The 20,324-nt window shown below is 42.2% G+C and overlaps 1 protein-coding gene across 2 annotated transcripts in view; it reads left to right on the top strand.

Annotated features, from left to right (window-relative positions):
- The window catches only part of NEBL (nebulette), a 364,126-nt gene that overhangs the window by 123,741 nt on the left and 220,061 nt on the right, over window positions 1–20,324 (top strand). For both annotated transcript variants that reach the window (XM_045587984.1, XM_036459604.2), the window contains exon 3: window positions 6,522–6,606. In XM_045587984.1, the coding sequence (XP_045443940.1) occupies window positions 6,522–6,606 (85 nt within the window). The remainder of the gene's footprint in view (window positions 1–6,521; window positions 6,607–20,324) is intronic.

Genomic DNA, 20,324 nt, shown 5'->3' with positions numbered 1-20,324 from the left:
GTTGCCAACCAACAAAGCTTGTTAAAGACTCAGTTTCCAGGGTTTTTAATAGCGGCTGTTCACAGAAGTACCTTCTGCCTGGCAGATACCCACATTCTGGACTCCCAGAAGGAAGCAAGTGTTCAGCATAAACCACAGTGTTTGCACAAACAGCTTAGGCACCGGGTGCCACTCTGGTCAGTTAATGGTGGTGGGACTCCTCCCCAAATCCGGGATCTTGGGCACCAGCCAAGGGTCCGCTTTTTGTAAGCTGGCCTTTCAAATATAGCATCCAGGCCTGGTCTATGAACTCTTTTCTACAGAGCCCTATGGAAATAATGCTGTAATAACAAATTATTTTGACACCTGAGTTCAGCTCTCACATTTTCTAGATTGAGTGGAAGCATAACAGTAGTTAGGTAAACAAAGAGCTAGATAGGGAAGAATTACGTGCTTGTGAGAGAGAAGACTCAGACAGAAGGAACTGACCTGCAAAGGACCAGGAAGAGATGGTGGGCTGTTGGACTCTGTCAGGGGATGAGAATGAAAACAAAGATTAGTAGTTGGTTAGAAAGAGCTAGCAGTCAAAATTAGTGGCCTTCTCTAACATTAGAGATTTATACCTATTATTTAGGGTTTCTCAACCTCAGCCCTAATGACGTTTTTAACAGGGGAAGACTTTGTTTCGGTGGGTGTGCATAGTGGGACGTTTAGCAGCATCTCTGGCCTCTACCCACTAGATGCCCTAGTACCTGTCTCCCCACTCCTCTTCCCATTTCAGCGACCCAAAATGTCTTCTGACATTGCCTATTGCCAGAGGTCCTCTGGGGAGAGTGGTTGAGAACCACTGTGTTAATACAGATTTACAATAAAGAAATCCATAAAGACCTTCATTTTATGCATTTAAGTGGTATAGTAGTATTTCACATTTATAGTAGTTTCCATTTATAAAGCTCTTGCATGTGGTCCTAGTAACAACCTTCTGAGAGATCCAGGAGTATTTTGTTCTAGATAGGGATTGTTCTCATTAGAGAGATGAAGGCAGTGAGACACAGGTTAAGTCACTTTGTAGTAAGGCAAAGAGAGAGTAGTAATAATAGTAAAACTACTGTTAATAATAATAGTAAAATTACTTTTATTAATAATTTTATTGAGTGCCTACTATAAGCCAGACATTGTTTGAAATACTTTACAAGTGTTAGTTTTGGAACAAGCATAAGGAGTGTTATCATTATGTCCATTTTACAAATGAGAAATTGAGGCAGAGAGGTTCAGAAACCTGCCCAAAGACACACAGCTATGAGGTGGAAGAGCCAGATTCAAACCCAGGCAATATGACTCCTATGCTGTCATGACTCTGGATAAAAGGTGAGAGGCCTTGGATTCTGCCCTTGTCCCGTGTGTCCTTTCTCATCACTACCTTTGTGGAGGTTGCCACTTGCTTACACTGCTGTCTTCACTCGAATCAGCTGGGGTCTACTAGCTTGCATGTAACTTTTCCTACTAGTATTATATATTCCTACCAACTGAATCTCACCGGATAAAAAAAGTTGGATGTCTTTCTGAAATCTAACTTAGCTGTGTCAGATGTAGTCTTCTGTTACTATCTTGATTCTTTCTGTTTACTTTGAATATAGCATTTCATGGATATGTTGCAGCTGCCAGCTTAGTCTTGACTCACACATTTCATCCAATTTTTGAATACTTCAGCAAAGAGACTTCTAATTATGATGCTTAAAGGATTTCACAATATTCGTCAGATCTCTCCACCAGCTTCCAGTGTAGTATATGTCACATTTTCACATTTGGCTATATTTTCTAGAAAATTTATTCATATATCAATTAGTCCACCCCTTCTTTTGTATGTTTTTTAAAAGATGTTTTTCCTGGTTCTCTTTGAACACCCATTTCTCATGCCCCGGTGCCTTCTGTTCTATTGTACATTCTTTAAAGAATGAGATATGTCCTTCATCCAGGCTTGGTGAAGAAATCTTCTTTCCTTAAGATTTCTATTCAAGATATTTATTTTAGGAAAACCTACAACCATTTAAACACAGTATCTGGAAAGAGCTAGAAGGAACTGTATAGTGGCATCTACAATACATAGTAGCATTTATAGTTTTAAAATGCGTTGCTTCTCTAATCCTATATCCGGATGCAGGAGGATGAAACTGCCCTGCCATTGGCAGGAGCGGGGTTCTTGGGGTGCAGCTAAAAGCAGCACTTTCAGAAGGCCCCATGGGGGGATGGAATGTGGAAGAAGGGTTTATCTGCATCAAGTTACATCCCCCGGGTTGCACCTTAAGCCAGTCCTGGAAAAGGCACAGCTGGGAGTGCAGCAGAGTCAGAAGCAGGGCCAGTGTCAGGAGTCTCTGTTCCATGTTGCATTGGGCGTGGCTCAGCCTTCAGGCTGGACTACAGCCATTAGTCCCTGTGCAGAGCCCAACGTGGCCATGGCATGAGGGAGCACAGCCCCTGCAGCAGGAGTCCCAGGGGAGCTGGCAGGTGAGAGAGAGCTCACTTTTTTTGTGTAGCCAGGGATGGGGAACATCCGACAATATAAAGACCAGGAAATCATTAGGTCTGGCCCTGCCAAGGCATTAGGGGTGAGGTAATTAAATGTTTACCCAAATATAGCAGGCTAATTTTAAAAAGATATATTTTATTGACTTTTTACAGAGAGGAAAAGAGAGGGATAGAGAGTTAGAAACATCAATGAGAGAGAATCATCGACCAGCTGCCTCTTGCTCACCCTTTACCAGGGATGTGCCCGCAACCATGGTACATGCCCTTGAGCAGAATCGAACCCAGGACCCTTGAGTCCGCAGGCTGACGCTCTATCCACTGAGCCAAACCGGTTTCCGCAAATGTAGCCGACTAATTTTTAAGTTGACAATTTTGTATGACCCTCAAATGATGTTTTAAATATCCAAATGGCCCTTGCGAGAAAAAGATCCCCCACCCCTGGATCTAGCATATAAAAGCGGTGTTTTATTTATATGCATGTACTTTGTAAGTTCAGATCCATCAGTTTTCTCATTGTAATGTCCAACGATGAGAACAATTAGATTATTTTCATGAAATGATACTTCCAAATGAGAGGGAGGAGTGGTAAGTGAGGGAATTTCCTTCATGAATTTAAGAGAGGGAGGAGTGGTGAGGGAATTTCACACCTAGCATCAGGTGTGAAGGAAATTCACGTACTCACAGGAAAGCAGTTGCAAATCATAGCCTCTCCGCCTCCCCCTTCACTTTTCCATCTCTGTCTGAAAGTTAAACGGACTCTTTAATTCCACATAAACGGCAGGAGTAGGTTGTCCCTCCAAAGACTGCCTCCAGACTAACTTGCAAGTTTAGTACAGCAGGGTTTCCATGGGCTAACCTCTCTGTAACAAGTTTGAGAGTAGATTAAAAAAAAAATATTTTATTGATTTTTTACAGAGAGGAAGGGAGAGGGGTAGAGAGCTAGAAATGCCGATGAGAGAGAAACATCGACCAGCTGCCTCTTGCACACCCCCCTACTGGGGATGTGCCCGTAACCAATGTCCATGCCCTTGACTGGAATCGAACCTGGGACCTTTCAGTCCGCAGACTGACTGATGCTCTACTATTGAGCCAAACCGGTTTCAGCTGAGAGTAGATTTTAATTACAGTCTTTAAAGTAGTTAAAAGACACATGTAAATTCTTAAATTGAAACAGTCGTGGACCCTTGAACATCTCTGTGAAACTTTATTTTATACAATGCATTTTTTTTTTTAAAGTGCTTGTACTTTAGCTTTAAAGTAGAGCCACGTACAGTTGCTACCCTTGAAAGATCGGTAACCTTCAGCTTTCTGAGACTGACCAGCAAATGTTACAGAACACGCCGACATGGCCTGTCCAGCTTCATGCGTGCAGCACAGGTCAGAGGCAGCCCCCAGAGTGTGGCTGACACAGAGTCTGCGACTTCGCTCCCTCACTGAGTCAATAACTCTAGTTTTTGCCAACTTTTGAAACAAACCTGACTCTCTGGTGTCTGGGTTAGCAGAAGGAAAGCAGAAGAAAAGGAGCTGTGAACGGCAGAGGGCTGTGTGTGAGACGTGATCTCCTGACAGCCCCACGTTGAGAAGCGAAGCGCAGGAATCACGCTCCCTGCAGGCCGCCCAGGCCTGGCCTGTGAACTCTGAGCGCACTGCTGCTTTCTGTCGGCCTCTGGTCGTATCTGTTAAGAGTCATAAAATTCAAACTGGGCTGGTTTACGCTCTAAGAAGGCAGAAAGATGATGTAAAGCTTTTTGAAGGACGTTAATGAAAATAAAGTGCTTCCAGTAAGTTAAGGGGTTTTTAACTTCAGTTATCTGGAAAGTATACGTACGTGGGACATTTCATTACTGAAGAACACTGGCAAACTGAGGCATTAATGTACGTTTTCCTACCACAGATCTGACTCCACAGGGCTACCACATGTGTCTAATTCTTATTTCAGAAGGGCCAGTGGGCTTTTGGTAGGTTGTTCAGAGTTTATTTGCATCGACAAACGGTTACTCCAGAGCTTCTCATAGGAAGCCAGGAATGGGGGATGCTGAAAAGAACCTTCTACTGGGAGAGCAGAGTTTGAAACAGCCTAGAGGCATAGAGGACTTCTGAGAGACAACAGGGTGGACATCACCAAGGAGAGGGGCCAGCTCTTTGAAGAACAGCCTTGAGTTCCACAGCTTTTGTGGTGAGGGAACCGCAGCAGCTGAGAGACCCTGAGGACCAGCTGAATGTGGCGAGGGTGGGGGTGGGGTGGGAGGCAGCCATGAATCAGTGTTGTGTCTTTACCCACACCGGGCAGTAAGTGCCTTCACTTCCCAGCAAAAGGGCCTGTGTGTTTGTATATGTGTCCATGTATGTTACATATATGATAAAACATGGTGAAGCTTTGCTGTAGCCTGACCTGTGCTCTCAGGTTTTGGCTGATTGTTCTCTCCCCATCTCCCCCACTCTTCCTCCCTCCCTCTCTCTTTTCTTCTTTTCATAAATATTTATTGAAGTCATACTGTGAGCCAGACACTCGGTAGGTGCTGAGTGTGTTCTGACAAAGGGCAGGACAGACTGTTCTTGCTGCCACAGAATTCTCCCTGTGCTGTGAGACAGAGACACGTCAGCAGGAACATACAGATGGATATGCTAAGGATTATAATGGGGAAGAAAGTACATTCCAGGCAAATTGGAGAGACCAGGAAGGCTTCCTGAAGAAATGCATCTAAGGCGAGTCCTAAGTGTTGAGGAGGAGTTTGCCAGGTAGGCGGGTGGGAGAAGTATAAGTGATTCAGGGCAGGGGAACATTGTATGGGGACGGAGGTGGCAAAGATAAGGGTGAACTCCATGGCCAGAGCATGGCGGACGAGGGAGAAGTCCGCTGAGGCCTGATCATGGGGGAAGATAGGATGGTGGGCTTTATTCTCAGATCAGTGGGGAGCCATTGAAAGGTTTTACCCAGAGGAATAATGTATTCAGATATTTTTTACTCTTCTAAAAAACATTTGTCCGGCAATTCAGATTGGAAGGGCAAGGTTGGCAAGTGTTGTAGTTCCCTGAAGATAAATGTGGCCTATATGAAATAAAAAAAAATGCAGTGAAGGTAGAGAAAAGTTAATGTAATTGAGCCATGTTTAGGAGATAGAAGCCATAGACTTGGTGATTGATCGATAGGATGTGTGAGGTGCCAAGATAACTTCAGGTTTCTGGCTTGAATAGTTTGGCACTAATAAAGGAAAGAGAATACAGGGGAAGACTTGGGGTGGGAAGATGGACAGTTGCATTTCAGACTGGTTGATTTTGTGGTGGGCATGGGATATACACAAGTGGCAATCCCGTTGGATCCGAATGAAGGGAGTAATTAGCACTTATAGAGGAGGTGCCCAAAACTGTGGGAATGAATGAGATCAACAAGAAAAAACCCACAGGACACAGAGGAAGAGCTAGATGGGGAGAAGCCAGGTCAGGAGTGTGTGATAAAACAGAAATCAAGAAAGGGCATTCGGATGAAGGGAAAGCCACATGAGAGGAAGACCAAAAGGTGTCTGTTGGGTGTGTCCACCAGGAAGTCATCGTAATTGTGACCAGAGAAACTTATGGAAACAGAAGCTAGAAGCCAGAATGCATAGAGCTGGGGAGAGAGATGGAGAGGAGATGAGCAGGGACAGTGAGTTTAGGCTTATTTTTAAGTAAGTCTGGTTCAAGGAGAGAATAGATTCTAACCATCACATGCTAGAATGTGGGGTGGATAGAGGGGCAGTAAAAGGTAGCAGAGCCTTGAGCATACTTGGATGCCAATGGCAAGTAGTTAAAAGCATAGAGAGGCTGAAATTTGGGGAGGGAGTAGGAATAAATGGGTGTTAGAGGGTCCTGGGAATGGAGGAGGGGGTGGGATCCAGAATAATTATAGAGATGACCTTAGCTAAGAGGAGAGACACCTCTTTCTATTGGGATCAGAGGGGAGAATAAAACATTTGGTGTGAAAGCATTGTTTTGTATCATAGTATTTTAATACATTCTTTAAAAAAATTCCTCCACAGACACTACCCGAAGCAGTCCTTCACTACTGTGGCAGATACACCCGAAAATCTCCGCCTGAAGCAGCAGAGTGAATTGCAGAGTCAGGTAATGCCTACAAGGCCCGTTTTTGTTACATTGGTACTAAATACTGTTCACAAAGTCACTCTCTGGAGCTCCTGTCATCGTACTGTTCCCGCTGGGTCTCTGGCCAGTGTGGAGCCGAAAGCAGGCCTGGGAGGGCATTCTGGGCGGGACTGCTGAACATCGGTTGCCTCCTGGTCTTGGATCATCCTCACATTTTTGGTTGTGTTATTCACGTGGGACTGGGGCAAGTAAACGAGTTCTGGTCAGAGTTAGTGTTTCCCAACAATATTGATTTATTTGGTCCCAAATATTTAAAAACATCTTATGACTAGCTTTGCCACACCACATATGCAGGGGGAGAAGAGGTGTTAACTTGACCCAGTTGCAGTGCATGCGGGGTAACACCCTGTGTGGCTCACACCAGTCACTAGCTTTGTTTTCATCTTGTCACTTTATTCATATTTCTTTCATATGTCACACTGACAGCATGAACAAAGTTTAGAACACCACATTTGGCTCCCAGTCAACCATTTTGGTTGGAAACCTGCCTTCAATATGGCGAAACACATTGGGTAAGACCAGGGGTTTGAACGGCAGTGTTTTTCGCAGGGACGCCTCTTCTTTTCCGAAGAAACCCAGCGCGCTCCGCTTCGGTGTGGTTTCCTGCCCACCCTGGCATAGAAAGGTTCTGAGGAACAACACCGAACCTGTTGGTCCACAGTGTACAGGCACACTTCATTTTATTGCACTTTGTTATTGTGCCTTGCAGATATTGCATTGTTTTTTTTTAAAAAAAATAAATTAAATGTAAAACCCTCTACCAGCAAAAAGAATATGACTCCATGAAGGCCAGGATGATGGTTAGCACTTTTTAGCAATAAATAGTTTTAATTAAGTTATGTACATTGTTTTTTTTTTGTTTTGTTTTGTTTTTTTTTAGACATAATATTATTGCACACTTAATAGACTACAGTAGAATATAATGAATTTTTTTATTCACCGGGAAACCAAAAATGTAACCTGACTTGCTCTATGGCCATCTTTGCTTCAATGCTGTGGTCTGGAACCGAGCCTGCAGCCTGTGGGAGGCAGGCCTGTGGTGAAATGACCCCGCGGATGGGGAGGACGGGTTGGGATGTGATCCTCCAGATGCTGTTCATTGGGGGCCTCAGACCAGCCACTCTGATCCTTTGTGCTAATGTAAAGTGAGATGATCTATCTTATCTGCTCTGTCTTGAGGGTAACTGCGAGTATCCAATAGGTATGAAAGCATTTTGAAGAGTTAAAAAATATATGAGTGTGGAGGCTTATTATTATTATTGTCCCTGAAACTCCTTGCTATGAAAAAGGGAGAAGAGAAGAATGTGTGAAGGAAAGAGGTGTCTAGCAAGTACTCTTTGGAAACGTCAGACTGTAGCTATTCTTAATGAGAATAGTAAGCTCTCAGTTTTTCTGGATCTAATTATTTCCTCAGGTTTGTCAGACGGGAGATAGTAGATCCCATCATCCTCTCTCCGGGAGACTTGGGGTCACTTCCCAGTCCATTTAATTAGAGGAACTGTAGCTCAAAATAGAGTTTACTGTTTGTTCACAATGCCACGAAGACGCGGTTGGCCATTCGTTTTTTCGTTTGTGTAAAATGCTAATTTTTGTTTGCTGAGCCATTAGTTCAAAACATTGAGAGCTGGCCCAAGAGAGGCACCACTGAGGGCGGGCAGGAGCACCCTTTGCTCATTCACTCTGCGGAGGGAGCCAGAACTTGGCCCCAGTCTTTGCAGATCCAATATGCCTTTCTTCTCAGCAAGTGAGGGTTAATTAGATAACTCTGCAGCAGTACTTTGAGCACACTGAAAAGCAGAACTAGATTAAGCAATCAAATATTTGTTTCCTATCAGTTATATATCCTTGTTCTGTGTGAAATAATTTATAATTAGCTAATCCTCTCTTCACTGAGCTCACAGGGTGTCTGAGGAGACAGGACTATACCCCTCAACCAAGAGTGTCTATGTTTAATTTACAGTATCCTTAGGATAAGTGCTCCATGCTGGGGCGGGATTTGAACGGAGCCTTGAAGGTTAGGAAAGGATCTGGGTATGGCTGGGCCAGGGTGGCTCAGTGTTTGAGCACTGACTCACGAACCTGGAGGTCACGTTTCAATTCCAGGTCAAGGCACATGCCCTGGTTGTGGGCTCAATCCCTAGTAGGGAGTGTGTGGAGACAGCCTATTGATGATTCTCTCTCTCATTGATGTTTCTATCTTCCCCTTTCCTTTCCTCTTTCTGAAACATATTAACCCTTTGCACTCTGCTGTCCCCTCTCAGGGGACATCGGAATTCTAGCATATCACTCGGATGTCCCCTCTCAGGGGACATTGCAGTTCATTAGTGATTACGGGGAATTGAGTTAATTCAACGCACGTGTCTGCCGCAAAGTAGCGTCGAGTAGCTGGTAGCCAATGTCCAGAATGGTTCGGAGTGCAAAGGGTTAAAAAAAGAAAGAAAGGATCTGGTCTGATCCCTGGTCTCCTGATCCCTGGTCTCCTTCCGTTGGAATGCACATGCTCCCTTTGGGTTCAGTTAGTGATCATTGGGTGCCTTCAGCTTGGCCCAGGGATAAATATTTAATGTGTCTTACCTAGAAATAAAAATTAAAAAGTAGCTCACTGTTTTATGAAAGGCTGATTTTATTCTCCCTCATATAGCAAGTTGCAAGCTTCAGAGGCAGCATGAACAAATATGATAGGCTGGTGGGACAAGAGCAAATAGAGGCATTCACAAAGCACTATGGGGTCTCCAAGCAGTGGTCAGGTAAAGGCATGAGAGTATATTTTGCTCAAATATCATTTCCTCTAAGAAATGCAAGACTTCATAAGGCAGACAGTATAGGGAAGTTCACGTCAATTAAAAAAACATGTGTTGAATTGAGGTAGGAACTGGGGAGGGGGGTATAAAGGCTTCATCTTCACCATCAATCTTGCTCTATTTGGGGCACATAATTTTACATATATTATTGCATTTAATCTCCCACAGCCCTATGAGGCAAGTATTTATTATGATCTCTAGATGAAACACTCAGCCTTTAGAGAATATAGCTAACTTGCTCTTGCAAACTCACTAAGGAGTTGAACTTGGAATAGAACCTAGTTCTGTGCCCATACACTTCTAGTCCCTTTACTCAGGGACATCTAGAAAAAGAGATCTGTAAGCAAAAAACTGCAGTACAATGTGATACTGCAGACTATGAAGGTAGAATTTTGCAAAAAGTGCAAAAGTCACACAGAGGAAGAACTCCTCTTCATCATCATCATCATCATCATCATCCTGTTTGAGAAATGGAAGCTCCATAAGAACATTTCTATTTAATATGTCTTAATGGTAATATTCATTAGTGAAAATTGATTCAATTTTAACATATTAAATTGCTTTTGTGGCAGAGCATTTTCTTAGAGTTTTGATGTGAAGAATTCTGAATAGCTCAACAATTTGGGTGGAAAATTGACTATTAATATTTTGATAACTTGTGGTGCTAAAAGAGTCAAATTTATTCATAAACTTTAAGTTTTGACATTCTGAAATTTTTTAGAATTGTTTGGTTAAACTAATTTTTTTCTTTCCATTCATTAACTTTCCTCCCTTCCCCTCCCCTCCCCTCCCCTTTCTGAGTTATAAACACTGCTAGCATTTTTAAGTGTTAGATCTTCTTAAGCTTTTTAGGGATCTACTAGTATATTACAATAGATGCCAGATTGTCCTAATAAAACGTATGAAATATTGGAGACTAAATGAGCAAACTATGAGTTAGCTTTTAAGAAGTAGATCTAGGCAGTGGCTTACAGGCATTATGCAGTCCAATTTGCAAATAACTGTTGCTTGTGCACTTGGCCAGCCACTGACCATGGAGGATGTGGACTGACTTGGAAGTTGGTAGGGGAGGGAGGAAAGGTGGGAAGGAGGGAGGGAGAGAAAGAGAGGAAGAGAAGCACTTCCATGTCACTAGCTCTCTTTTCACCACATATCACAGGATGAGCTGCTTCAAAGAAATAACAAATGGTGGTTAGGCGCCCCCACTTGCCCACAGAGTCCATTCAGCAAGGAGTGAAAGGAAATGCTACCTCTAGTGGTATTAGCGACATTATCCTTTGCCTAGGGCATCAAGGCTGTATAGCATACTTTTATTGGAAGAAGAGGCACAGATGTTTTGAGTACTTTGAATCAGGCTCTGCAGACTTCTTAAAGCACATGTGTCAAACACAAGGCCCGCGGGCCAAATCCGTCCCGCCAGGCCTTGCAATGTGGCCCGCACCGCGCTGTCATCACTGCACTCCGCTGCGTTTCCATCACAATGACAGTTTATGACTGTTCAGTAAACCATTCGGCCCGCGATTTAGGCTGGATTTTAGATTTTGGCCCCTTCTCTGATTGAGTTCGACACCCCTATCTTAAAGCCTTGGAAATGGTTCTTCAAATGGAATTCGGGGCGGAAGCCCCTCTAGAAAAGAGCAGAACAGGGCTGTTGTCGCTGGAGCAGGAAGCAGGCCCCTGTGCTCTCCATGTCCCCCCGGCTTCTCCTCACCCTCCCTGCCCCGGGCCCGGCTGATCATCTTAGGAAGCTCTGGGCCTAGACAGGGCAGAGTTCTGAAGCCACTGCTCCAAACAAAGATGAAATGTTCGCTACTTCCCACTTAGTTGTTTATGGGATGGGCTTAGCTGTTTGCAATCATCCTGAAAATAATAGAGATTTGGGGCTCAGTGTGTCCTTGGATGGAGTATGTGTGATTTATGAGTGCTCCAAGATGAAAGGTTGAAAGTGATTATGGAGAGAATACAATCATTCTGGAACCTTTGAGTCTTCATTTTGTAATTTGTGCTGATTCTTTTTTAATCTTTCACATTTCTGTGGAGGCATAAAAAACATGGCTCATAGGGAAGGAATATGAAACAGGATAGTAGGAAGTGTGAGAAGGTAATGTGGGTTTTTTATGGGGAACATAATAGACATCCTGGTAGGAGAAATGAAGACACATGTTTAGCATAAACCCCTGGAAGTTCAAGGAAGCAGTGTGTGATATGCATTCTCTTCCTGTGCTTGTCCTTGGCATCTTCCTGCAGCTCCTTATTCTAAGTCCCACATCCGTCCGGAGGGTTTTTCTCTCAGTTATCTGTCATCTAACCAACCTAGTAAGGTGTTAAATAATTACCTAAGAGCAAGAGTCTTCTCAGGTGGCAGTTGCATTTTCATTGGGTGTCATTGAAGACTGACTTCCTTCAGAGCAATGAATCCCTGACTGTGGAACTTTAGCTACTGTCCAAAGATGATTGGAGAGCTATTTTGGAAAGCCTCCTAAGTATGATTCAAATTTCATGCCAAATTTTATTTGCCAACAAATCAAGTGCCAAATTCTATGCTAGATGCAGGGATGCTATAGTGAGCAAACCCAGACGAGGCCCTCACTCTCAGGGGACTTACAGTCTAGGGGGAGAGGATGGTAAATTAACAAAAGGAGGTAAAATTGAACACATGACAAGAGGTGCAGAGAGAAGCTGTGTAGATTTTAATTATGTTTCAAAACATTTTCAGGGAGCTGGAGGTCTGGGCACCTTCCGGCAGACAGATCCATATGGGACCCGAGAGTGGTCGGCTGCATCCTGCCAGCTGCGGATCCCGTTTCTAAATGCGTATCTTCTGTTTCCATTTCCTGGTCTGAGCTGACTGCTTTTCGCTCGGTCCTCTTCCCTCCCCTTATCTCATCCGACAACCTCAGACTTCCAAACAGGAAGGCTGCCTCTCCCGAGAATTTTTGTTGGTAATTCTTGTATTCTGCTGATCTTAGGCGAGGAGCCTTTTTATATTTGCCTTTTAATTTTTCACTTTCTTTGAACCTCATTTTGGGGCTTTACAGCTCCCATCTTTTGATTTTTCACCACCCGATGCCGTATTCTGATCCCACAGTGCTGCTTCTCCCTTCCCCCAATAAGCGCTTTCTCCTGTTTGGAAGGTAAAAGTTCACAAGCAGAAGCTTCAGCATGCTTTTCAAGGTGGCGAGGCAGGGGAAAGGATGAGAGATTATGTTTCACATATCGGAAGGGCTGAATGTGAATAAGGACTTCAAAGGAGAAATATTAATTCACCCAATGGGGCACGTTCCTTTTAGGGAACATAACATGCTGAGCAGATGTTAACTCTAACCCCGCCATTCCCCATAAGCCAGATTGTTTTTCTAGTTTCCTTCTGGGTGAAATGATGCAGGAGACAAACATGCTGATAGTGACAGGCAGGAAAATAACCAAGATGTTTTGATTTGCTGTGTCAGGCCGAGGTTTTAGGGTCTTTCACCATAGAGGTCTGGTCTTCTGTTCCCACCTGAAGTGACCTGTATTCTTTCCGTCTGCGCTCTGAGTCCCAGCCTAGTGGCCCTCTGCCTTCCTGGCTCATCCTGTCTCCTTTGGTGGAGGGTCTGGACTGCACTTGGCCGTCAAGCCACAGCCTGTGTGCTCTTATTCCCAGGGCCCTGGGATTGGCCATTCGAATAACCAGCCCATCAATATTGTGGCTCTGGGGTCATGAATATAAGAGCTGCAATGAGGAAACTGTGTTAAAATATTACATTAATGTATTTTGTTTTGTTTTTCTTTGCTGTTAATTGTGCTCTGCCATACTACCTCACACTATGGGTCCAGAGAAGGAAGAGTGACCCCACTTTGGGAAGGAGGGGCTCCCATGTGCAGGGTAATGCCTATCACTGGTCTGGCCATGGCGGATTGTAAAAGTTTAGGAAGAAGGCAAAACAATCAGAGAGTGAAGTACCACTACCCCTCTCTCTTCTGGCTGAACTTTTTTGAGAAGGAAGATAGAGAAGCATTAGGTAAGTGGAGAGAGAGTGAGAAGCAGAGAAGACCACTCCGCAAGATAAACTCTGAGCTGTCTGCTAGCTCAGCAGTGAGCCTGGGGCCCCCACAGCAAGGCGGGCAGAACTTGAGTTCCACTTCCCAGCATTCTAGTGTCTCAGGTGGCATGGAAGATGATGGAGTTCCAGTGCACCTTGTGGAGAGATACCCAGGTGCTTGCTGGGAGCTCTCAGCGGGAGTGTGCAGGCAGGGAGTAGTCGTAGGGCCTCAGTGAGCAGGAAGGAAGGGCAGATTCAGCAAGTGATACCAGGCTCTTTCCAGTCAGGGAGAATGCACCACAAGGTCCCAGCCACCATCTTCAGCATCAGACACCAGCAGGACACCCGGTGATGGAGAGGACAGGGATGCCACCGAGGACAAAGCAGTTCGAGGAGAGAAGGGGCCTGAGTCTGAGACTTCCCTCTTCCTGCTCTCTGGGGCCACTGAAGCCGCCTCTGCTTGCACACACATAGATACGATCTTGGAGAGGGGCTGGGAAGCAGGAGGAAACCTGAATTTACCCAAGTTGATTGTCTATCATTGAATGGGGTCTTGTTAATGGTTGGGAATAAATTTAGTGCCTCTCACTTTGACTTGTGAGAAATAGCAGAGCAGTTATAGGAAGTAAGGACAGTGTACTTATTTATATTTTCTCAGTAGATGGTAAATAAGTTGCTAATCTTTGATTTTATTTGGTAAAATATAGCATTAGGTCAGCCATCAGGAGAGCTGGGTTCTAGTCCTGCCTCTGCCACTAAATGTGACTTTGGGCACCACTGATGTTTTTTGGGCATAAAATAATGGGTTTTAACTAACTGATCTCTAAAATGCCTAGTTGTGATGATCTTGATTGTAGTACAAAAAAGTTCTGCAATCACATGTACAGGTCACAATAAAAGAACTTGAAAAAAGGAACCATTGTGCTTTCTTTTCTGCCAAAATCGGACCTGCCATTTCATTTGACCATTCTCTAGGTTAGTCTCAGATATTGCCCGAAGGTCCTAATGGGGAGGTCACATAGGTCTGATAAAGTTGATTGGCAAATCAGTTTCACATTTGAAGCTATGCCTAATTTTACACCAGAGGACAAAAGATAAAACTACTTACAGTCATAATATAGGTTCATTGATAGCAACTAATCTTTAGTCCTGTCTGCTTTCCAAATTTATGTAAAAGTAACTAGAATATAACTCTACACATTAGTATAACAGAAAATGTCTTAGTTATTTTATTTCACTTCCTTTATGTGTTCTTCAAATATTTCTTCCTGAATGACTTTGATTGATTATATGGTAGGTCTTGTACTTTCAAAGTTGGTCTGTTGTCTGTACAGTGCTACTGTCTTTTTTTTTTTTTTAACCACCCCTTTTTCCTTTCTGGAAGCAGTTTGTTTGCTGAGGCCCACAGCCTTGAGTTGATTCAATGGACAGGAACAGTTGCTCAAGAATAAAACGTGGTCTTGCTCAGTTCAGTGCTTCTCTATGCTTCCTCACATAGAGATGCTCACTCAAAGCAAGTCCATTTCATTAAATAAGTAGGTATGGAGGAGACTGTTTCTTAATACTCTTAATTAACTAATAACGGAGTTAGACAAAACCTCTTGGGAGTAACTTCAAAGGCAGCAGCATGCAGTTGGCCTTATTGGCATCCTGAATGTTTCAACTCTCCTAAAGTATCTGTGTTTTCTTTGAGCAGAAATTATCTGGCCTAATTATCATTTCATGTCATCCCAGAACTCTGTTATAGCTCCTACGGACTTCAGAAGGACCTCCCACTGGAATTCTACAGGGGCCTTGTAAAGGTGGAAACTGACTCAAGAAATTTTATGTAGAAAGATGACTAATTGGCTTCATCCTTTAAAACAGCATCCACTGGAACAATCACTGTATTGTATTTGGAAATGGGATCTCTACTTGGGCTTCTGAAAATATTATTATACATTTTTAAAATTAAAAATGCTAAAAGAGAACAATTAGAATTTCCCTCCCTTCCTTCATCACATCCCATCTCTTTCTTGATTTTTGGTAAAATCAAGGGCCATGATGATGGTCAACTGGAAATTAGATAACACAAATTAAGTCCTTACTAGGAAGGAAATTCTGGGCACCTTTTGACTGATTCTTGAGTTCTTATTTGTGTGGAGTTGTTTTTATTTCAAGGGAATCTATAATTTCTAAATATATTCAAGGGGATCTAACAAATATCTTTAGCTAGATTTGCTTCCTAAGCACACAGTAATTTTATTTTTAATTTTTAAAGAATATATTTTTATTGATTTCAGAGAGGAAGGATGAGGAGAGAGAGGTATTAATAGAAACATCAGTGATGAGAGAGAATCATTGATCGGCTGCCTCCTGCATGCCCCACATAGGGGATAAAGCCTGAAACCCAGGCATGTGCCCTGACCTCCTGGTTCATAGGTTGATGTTTAATTACTGAGCCACTCCACCTGAGCAACACAGTACTTTTAGATGCAAAATGACTAAATATAGGGTGGGACAAAAATAGGCTTATAGTTGTTTGTCTGGAAATTAGCACAATAATTAATACTAATGATACAAGAATAAACTCTTTCACATACTCACAATTGTAAATCAACTTCTGCCCCATTCTATATATTAATTTAATGTTTTTAAACATCTGTTTTCATCTTTGTCCTTTCTTGTTGTTTTTACTACTTACTTATTTTTATTGATTTCAGAGAGGGAGAGGAAGAAAGAGCTAGAAACATCAATGATGAGAGAGAATCATTGATTAGCTGCCTCCTGCATGCCCTTACTGGGGATTTTGCCCACAACCTAGGCACGTGCCCCTGACTGGAATTGAACCTGGGACTCTTCAGTCCTCAGGCCGACCCTCTGTCCACTGAGCCAAACCAGTTAGGGCTGTGTTTTGTTGTTTTTAAAAACTATATTTTTATTGATTTCAGAGAGAAAGGGAGAGTGAGCGAGATATAGAAACATCAATGATGAAACATCCTGGTTCATAGGTTTACACTAAACCACTGAGACACACTGGCCAAGCTTTGTCCTTTGTTTTAAATTTTAAACTAGAGGCTAGATATCTTACTAATTTAATAGTTATTATTTAATAACCATGCTAAACTATTGTCAGGATTATATTTAAATTTTGATGATCATGTGATAATGTATGAAATGAAGTAGGAACAATGGAAGGTACTTTTATGAAAAACAGGAGTCTTACAAGAATGAAGAGTTAAACAGTTTCTTTAGAAGTGGACAGATGTCTTTCTAATTTTTTCTTGGCATCAATTACAAATGAAATATCATGGCATTCCTGATTTCAAACATTTACTAGCAAAGAAATCTTATTTAAGGACCCACTGTATTTTCTGTAATTTTTTTCTATAGAAAGCTGTTTCAATTATTTATTGGTTTAATTTCCATCTACTGAATGCCTCCTTTGCTCAAACTTGCCTGCTGCTGGGCTGAGGGTGTGTGTGGAGAGAAGCCAGCCGCAGTGCAGAAAAGGAGCAACTACAGGAGACATGACCCCTGACTTCTAGGTGTTTATTGGGTCTCCTCAAAAGATATGGTCCAAATTCTGTAAACAGTGATTTTTTTTTCTATACCCCACTTAGCTGTCCCGCCTCATTCTCCACCAAAATGTTTATTCCTGTAAACGGAAGCCCCAAATGCCCCCCCCCCCTTTTTTTTTTTTTTTTAACATAGATCAAATAGTACTAATTGACCTGAGAAACATTGTACTGGAGAAGAAATGATCTTTTAGCTGGTTCTGAAAACAACTCTTTCTGTTGCTTCCTTCTCCACACCACCCTGGCCAGCACCTGTGCCCTTTCATAAACTATTTGTAGAGCTTGATCTCTCTTAAAAATGTGCATATATTGTTTTTTGACCACTTAGGGACACAGGAAAACCTCTTCAATAAAATTCACCTTTTTTGGGGGTTATTAGCAAAATCAGATCATGTCATCAGTAATATCACAACCCTCTTGTTATCCTCCAGACTCTAGAGAGGGACTCCTAATCTTTTTTTTTTTTTTTTTTTTTGAGTCATGGACCCCTTTGGAAATTTGATGAAAACTATTGACCTTCTCCTTTGTAAAAGGTACAAAAGCAAAAATATGTAAACGTTAAAATTTAATTGTAGAGAGTCCACGGGAGCACAAAGGCCATTCATCCAGTGTCCCAAGCTTATGGAGTGGCCAGGCTGGCCCATGAGAGGAACAGAGCAGAAGACCTGGCTGGTCTTAGAGGTCTAGCAGAGACTAGATGATGGCCACCGGAAGGTTATAGATTCCTTGTCTTCTAAGCACAAATTTATTTTATCTTGATTAAAATGTTAGCTATTTTGTTTGTGACTATGAAATGTTACTGCCCAAAAAATAAGCAATCTAGCAACAACTTTTAAAACTTAGAAATACATATACTCTTTGGCCCAGCAGTTTTACTCCTGGAAATCACTCCAATAGAAATAAGATCACCAGCATATAAAGCATATGTGCAGGAATCTCAAGGACAGCATTGTTTGTAGTGGTAAAAAACTGGAAACAGAGTGAAAGCCCACCAACAAGGTTTAGTAGAATAAATTGTAATAATTTATACCATAGAATATTATGCAGCCACTAAAAAGAATGAATAGAGGTATACCAGATACCTTAGATGTCTATGAGGGATTATTCAGTGAGAAACACAGATACAGAATGGCATATAAATTACAAAACTCTCCCTGTGTGCATGCATGTGCATATCAATGTCTGTATGGACATATGTCTAATTAGGATTATATGTAAAGGGAGATAAATATGGATTAATACATACTAGGCTGTTAACATTGGTTCTGGGGGCTTATCCATGAGTATAAAAATAAAGGTGAAAGAAATTGCAATAATTAAAAAACTCGCACCATATATATGATGGCATTAATGTATTTCTATAAAATTTTAAAAAGAAATTTTTAAAAGAAATAATTTTAAAAAGAAATAAAATAATTTAGAAACATATTTGCTTGTATACATGTAGTTAAAGCTTTCCTGTTTTTACTTCTTTTATAGTCAGTAACACTAGAGCTTTTCAGCTTAGTTTGGCCAGCCTGGATCTCCTTGCTGATTTATTATATTAGACTAGAGGCCGGGTGCATGGAATTTGTGCACTGGGGTGGTGTCCCTCAGCCCAGTCTGCACCCTCTCCAATCGGGGACATCCCTCTCACAATCCAGGACTGCTGGCTCCCAACTGCTCGCCTGCCTGCCTGATTGCCCCCTAACCACTCCCCTGCCAGCCTGATTGACACCTAACTGCTCCCCTGCTGGCCTGGTTGCCCCTAACTGCCTGCCCCTATCAGCCTGGTCACTCCTAACTGCCCTCCCCTGCTGGCCTGGTCTCTGCCCCCAACTGCCTTCCCCTGCTGGCCTGGTCATCCCTAACTGCCCTCCCCTGTTGGCCTGGTTGCCCACAACTGCCCTCCCCTACTAGCCATCTTGTGACCACATGGGGGCACCCATCTTGTGCGAGGGTGTGGTGGTCAATTTGCATATCATCTCTTTATTACATAGGATGGATTTCCAGTGACTTATTGCTTCAAAGTTATTGTTCTATTATTGAGTATCTACTTTCTGTCTGGAGTACCCAGAGAACTAGATGTTTGTGTGTGTGTGTGTGTGTGTGTGTGTGTGTGTGTGAGTGTGTGACTGTTTATAGCTTCATTTGAGCTTCTTCCCCTCAGACTGTTATTAGCCTGTTGGTTGGAGAGCATAGGTAACTGTACTCATGTTAGAAACAACCTAAAAATGTATACCATAATTCCATTTTTTGCCCAAAGATCTTGAGAGAGGATAGCACTGAAAGAATTTTTAGGAAATGCTAGAGGAAAAAGAAGTGTGAGGTGTTCCTATAGATCATTGTGTCTCAAAATTGTCGTTTTCTGCATCTAGATACCAGGTGATCATGTTGAAAATGTTCATATGTGGGCATGGCCTCAGACCCACTAAGAGAAGTCCCAGAAATCTGCCTTTTACTAAGTGCTCCAGGTAATTATGCATGTACATATTTGAGAGCCAATTCCACCAAAGTTTATTCCAGATAATGAACTCTCCTGGCATTCCTCCTCTCTTTAATGCCCCCTCCCCACCAGAATTTTACCAAAACTTTTCCATAACCTTGAACTCCTTTATGGCTGAGGAAAGCTTAGCTGTTTTGCCAATTCGAAATGATTTCCCATATTGCTGCTTTGTAGGATTGACATGCATCTATAGGTGGAATAGTTGGAGTCCCATGTGGCTGTGACAGGCTATTGAAGATATGTGCCATTGCTCAGGCTCCATGTTAAGGAAATATAAATAAGAGAAGGAACACTTTCATTCCATTTTAAGACATTTAAATATTTGACTCAAGATGCTCCAATAAAGTTTCCTAATATTTTGTTTTCATCTGTTTGTTAATGATATCTACATTTTAGAGGAGATTGTATGAGGAGAAAACTTTTTCAGACAAAATTGTTACTGCTAAACATGTACAATTTCATTCAGAATGAAAAGAAATCAGTGTAGGTCAGGAAAAGATAGAATGGTTTTAAAAACCAACAGTCTGATGGTCAAATTAAAATCTCACATAGCAGAGTCAGTATATACATGTATTTATATATACACATATAAGAGCAAATTCAGGTTATAATGCATTTTTTTTAACTGCAGAAGTTAAATTGGAATTTGCACAGATGCTGCTTTTTTAAAAATTTTATCTTGGGACTACTTTTGGAACTGAAAGTATTTTTCAGATATCTAAGATTTATCTCCTTTACACACATTTTTCTCCACCCTTTTATCTAAAATATCAAAATAATTGAAGCAAAGACTAAATGTGGCATTATGTGACTG

Source organism: Pipistrellus kuhlii, unplaced genomic scaffold (genome assembly GCF_014108245.1).
Source record: "Pipistrellus kuhlii isolate mPipKuh1 unplaced genomic scaffold, mPipKuh1.p scaffold_m20_p_1, whole genome shotgun sequence".
NCBI lineage: Eukaryota > Metazoa > Chordata > Mammalia > Chiroptera > Vespertilionidae > Pipistrellus > Pipistrellus kuhlii.
Note: the sequence above shows the minus strand (reverse complement) of the source record. Positions and strands in the feature narration are given on the sequence as shown.